The sequence below is a fragment of the Eptesicus fuscus genome, chromosome 1, assembly GCF_027574615.1.
Source record: "Eptesicus fuscus isolate TK198812 chromosome 1, DD_ASM_mEF_20220401, whole genome shotgun sequence".
NCBI lineage: Eukaryota > Metazoa > Chordata > Mammalia > Chiroptera > Vespertilionidae > Eptesicus > Eptesicus fuscus.
Genome location: NC_072473.1, coordinates 124,062,536 through 124,067,045, shown reverse-complemented (window position 1 = coordinate 124,067,045; position 4,510 = coordinate 124,062,536). Strand labels below are relative to the sequence as shown.

The 4,510-nt window shown below is 62.2% G+C and overlaps 1 protein-coding gene across 1 annotated transcript; it reads left to right on the top strand.

Moving 5' to 3' along the window:
* The first annotated feature begins 203 nt into the window (after window positions 1-203).
* On the top strand, window positions 204-3,743 carry PNCK (pregnancy up-regulated nonubiquitous CaM kinase). The gene is made up of 11 exons (XM_028136106.2): window positions 204-273; window positions 513-644; window positions 1,582-1,656; window positions 1,742-1,880; window positions 2,028-2,151; window positions 2,319-2,394; window positions 2,491-2,603; window positions 2,698-2,776; window positions 2,858-2,945; window positions 3,107-3,251; window positions 3,620-3,743. Exons 1-10 carry the CDS (start codon window positions 206-208, stop codon window positions 3,242-3,244), a joined length of 1,032 nt encoding a protein of 343 aa, XP_027991907.1. The 5' UTR covers window positions 204-205; the 3' UTR covers window positions 3,245-3,251; window positions 3,620-3,743.
* The last annotated feature ends 767 nt before the right edge of the window (window positions 3,744-4,510 follow it).

Below are 4,510 nucleotides of genomic sequence, written 5' to 3'. Positions count from 1 at the left end.
CGCGTCCACCTGGGAGTGCTGACCTGGGTGGTGGGGGAAGGGCGAGATGTACCAGGGCTGGGGGAGGGTGTAGGGACCTGACGGGACATGTGTTCTTGAGTGGGGCTGTCGCTGAGGGTGGTTGAAGCACTCTGCTGGGCTTGGGGTGGGGGACCTCCCTCCAACTCTCCCTTGTTCTCCCCCCCCCCCCCCCCCCCGCCCAGACATGTTGCTGCTCAAGAAACAGACGGAGGACATCAGCAGCGTCTATGAGATCCGCGAGAAGCTGGGCTCGTGAGTGTGGCCGCCAATGTGTTGTGTGTGCATGAGTGTCAGCGCGTGTGCGTCAGTGGCTGTGTGGGCGTGTGTGCGTGGGATGGATGGCCTGGGATGGAGAGGGCCTCCCCTTCTGCTTCAGCTTGGGGGGGGGCTTTCTCCTCCCCACCTCTCCTTTACCCCCCTCTCCTCCCCTCCTCTGCCTCTGCCTCTCCATCTTGCCCTCTCCCTTCCTGCCTCCGCTGTCTCCGCGCCAGGGGTGCCTTCTCCGAGGTGGTGCTGGCCCAGGAGCGGGGCTCCTCACACCTTGTTGCTCTGAAGTGCATCTCCAAGAAGGCCCTTCGAGGCAAGGAGGCCCTGGTGGAGAATGAGATTGCGGTGCTCCGCAGGTGCGTGCCTGGCCCTGGCTGCTAGGGCTGAAGGCCTGTGGGGCAGTGCCCTGGGGTGGAGTGCCCGGCCCCCTCTGTGCCCCAGGAAGGCCTGGCGTGGGGCTGTGCCTTGCAGGATTGGGCAGGGGTGGCCTGGGGTAGGGAAGGGGACAGAGGTGGAAGGAAGCACCCCTAGGCCCTGAGGCTAGAGGAGGCTGCAGTGGCTTACAAGGTTTTATTTATTTTTTTAATCATATATTTTTATTGATTTCAGAGAGGAAGGGAGAGGGGGGAGAGAGAGAGAGACAGAAACATCAATGTTAAGAGAAACATCAGTCATTGATCGGCTGCCTCCTGCACGCCCCACAGTGGGGATGGAGCCCACAACCCGGCCATGTGCCCTGACCGGGAATCGAACCGAGACCTCTTGGTTCATAGGTCCACGCTCAATCACTGAGCCACGCCGGCTGGGTCAAGGGCTTTTTAAAAAATATATATTTTTTTACTTCAAAGAGGAAGGGAGAGGGAGAGAGATAGAAATATCAATGATGAGAGAGAGAGTCATTGATCAGCTGCCTCCTGTACGCCCCCTACTGAGGATTGAGCCCGCAACCTGGGTATGTGCCTTGACTGGAATCGAACACGGGACCCTTCAGTTCACAGGCCGATGCTCTACCCACTGAGCCAAACCAGCTAGGGCAGGGTTGTTGTTGTTGTTTAAAAATATTTTTATTGATTTCAGAGAGGAAGGGAAGAGGGAGAGAGATATAGAAACATTGATGAGAGAGAATCATTGATCGGCTGCTGCCTCCTGCCCGCCCCACACTGGGGATCGAGCCCATAACGCGGGCATGTGCCCTGACTGGGAATCAAACCGTGACCTCCTGCTTCATAGGTTGATGCTCAACCACTGAGCCACACCGGCTGGGCTACAAGGGCTTTTTCTTGCTGTTTGCAGGGTCAGCCACCCCAACATCGTGGCTCTGGAGGACGTCCACGAGAGCCCCTCCCACCTCTACCTGGCCATGGAGCTGTGAGGAGGGCAGGGCGGGCTGGGGGGCTGGGTGGTGAGTGGGGGCTGGAGGGGCCTGGCTCAAACGAACACCTGCTCCTTACAGGGTGACAGGGGGCGAGCTGTTCGACCGCATCATGGAGCGTGGCTCCTACACAGAGAAGGATGCCAGCCACCTGGTGGGCCAGGTCCTCGGCGCTGTCTCCTATCTGCACAGCTTGGGCATCGTGCACCGCGACCTCAAGGTGCCTGCCTGCCCTCTCACCCACTTGCCCAGGCCCTTACCCAGCCTCCTGTGCACCAAGGGTCTGGGGGACGTGAGGGGGCCCAGCCCCTGGTCGCAGCCCCCAGGACCACGCCAGGGCTGACCTCTGGCCTCCCGTGTGTCCTAGCCTGAAAACCTCCTCTATGCCACGCCATTCGAGGACTCCAAGATCATGGTCTCCGACTTTGGCCTCTCCAAAATTCAGGCTGGCAACATGCTGGGCACCGCCTGTGGGACCCCAGGATATGTGGGTATGTGAGGGGGGCTCCCTGAGGGGGCTGGGAGACCCCGTGGGAGCTGTGGTGCCCGGGGCAGGGCAGGTGGCTGGCCATTCTTGGGGTGACTAGGCGGAGCCAGGCAGCGCTGAAGGCTGGTGTGTGTGTGCGCGGGTGTGCGTCTGTCTGTCTCTGGCCCCCAGCCCCGGAGCTCTTGGAGCAGAAACCCTACGGGAAGGCCGTAGATGTGTGGGCCCTGGGTGTCATCTCCTACATCCTGTGAGTGACCACTGGGAAGGCTCTTCTTCTGCCCGCCTGCCCCCCTGCTGGGTTGGGGAGGGTTGGACAGCTGGGTGATTCATCTGTGGGTGCCAGGCTGTGTGGCTACCCCCCCTTCTACGACGAGAGCGACCCCGAACTCTTCAGCCAGATCCTGAGGGCCAGCTACGAGTTTGACTCTCCCTTTTGGGATGACATCTCTGAATCAGGTGAACTTGAGGCTGGCCCCAAGCTCAGGGAGGGGAGGGGGGCGCGATGAGGGGAATGGGGGCGGGCTGGGCTGACCTGGCTTCCCTGCTCCAGCCAAAGACTTCATCCGGCACCTTCTGGAGCGAGACCCGCAGAAGAGGTTCACGTGCCAGCAGGCCTTACAGCATCTTTGGTGAATGGAACCAGGGCTGGAGGGAGGGACCACACCCTCAGATACCCCCCCAACCCCCACTGACCCCTGGCCTCCCGCTAGGATCTCTGGGGATGCTGCCTTTGACAAAGACATCCTGGGCTCCGTCAGTGAGCAGATCCAGAAGAATTTTGCCCGGAATCACTGGAAGGTCAGTATGGGTCGGGCCGTGGACCTTTTTGGCTCCAGGCTGCCTCCCTTCCCACCTGCTCTATCCCTCAGCCTCAGGGGGAGGCTGCCAGTAGCCTCTCTGACCCTTGAAATCTCAGGGTTCAGGACCGGTCATAGCCTGATACCCCTCTCTCCCTGCAGCGAGCATTCAATGCCACCTCTTTCCTGCGCCACATCCGAAAGCTGGGGCAGAGCCCCGAGGGTGAGGAGGGCTCAGAGCGGAGGATGGCCCGCCACAGCCACCCGGGCCTCGGGGCTGGCCAGCCCTCCAACTGGTGATGCCCAGGTACGTGGGGGTGGGCCCTGCACCCCCCTAATAGGAGGTGGTTCCTGGGTGAGCTTAGAGGGTGTGGCGCCCCATGTGGCCAAGAGCTAAGCGGGGTGGAACCCAGAGAGCAGAGGGCTGAGGGCAGAGAGCACAGATGGAAGGGAGGGTCGGGTCCAGGGTTCCGGGAGGAGTAGACGAGAGAGGGGCCAGGAGGGGCTGGGGACCGCGGGCACTGTGAGGATCCGAGAGGGGCCCAGTGTCAAGACCCAGTGGGCTCCATCCGCAGCTGAGGGCCTTGACTGGGAGCCGGGCACAGTGCGGGCCGGGGTGCCTCCTGACTGTTCCTCTCCCTTGTGCGCTTCTCTCTCTCCCTCCACCCCTGGCAGATGCTGAGGCTGAGTGCACTGACCCCCGATTCTCTTCCCATGGACCCTCTCAGTCCTCTCCCCCATCCCCGCACCCTGGGGCTGGCCTCTGGTGGAGAGTTTGAGACGTGTGTGGCACGCGGCACTCGGGTGGGAGGGGGGCACCCCTCAGTCTCTGCCCTTGCCGAGGGGCTGGTGGGGCATGGCCGCAGGGGCTCCCCTCCCCTGTCGCTGCCACAACCCCTCTAGACGCTGACGAGGCTCCAGGGGCTCCTTCCTGCACGCTGTTCTGCGCTTCGCTGACTGTGGGTGGTCCCGCTTGTGTCGTGGCCTCCGGCTCCCCTCCGGTTTCCCCCAAATCAATAAAGACAGACAGAGCAAAGGGCCTGGGGCCGGTGGTGAGCTGGAGGGAGGGGGAAGGGGCAGGGAGGGGGGAAGAGGGAGGGGACGGGTATCACCTGTGGGAAAGAAACCTGACCTAGCCCACTGCCACCCACACTTCTGCTCCCTTGGATTATGGCACACAAACTCCCCGTTGTCCGAGAACTTTCTGTCCCCGCGGGGCCCCCAAAGTGCCAGCAAGAGGCAGCCCGGATAGCAGCTCTGCCACCCTGGAGGTGGGCCTGCGTGTAGCTCTGGTTGCCAGCAGAGGGGGCTGGTGGGAGGCCCCACGGGAACCCAAGTCTCCAGGACCCCAGGGATGGGCTGAAAGTGTCCCTGTTGTTCAGAGCCAGGCCAGGAAGGGCTCACAGGCGAGTGAAGGCCTGTTGCCTGGGGTGGGGGGCACCCAGAGTCCCAGCCTACCGCCTCCAACCTCTCCCCACAGTCTCTCCCCACAGTATTTCCAGCACACACTTTCCTATGGGGAAGGCTAGTGTCAGAGAGTGCAGGGGAGCCCCTTGGCCAGGAGAG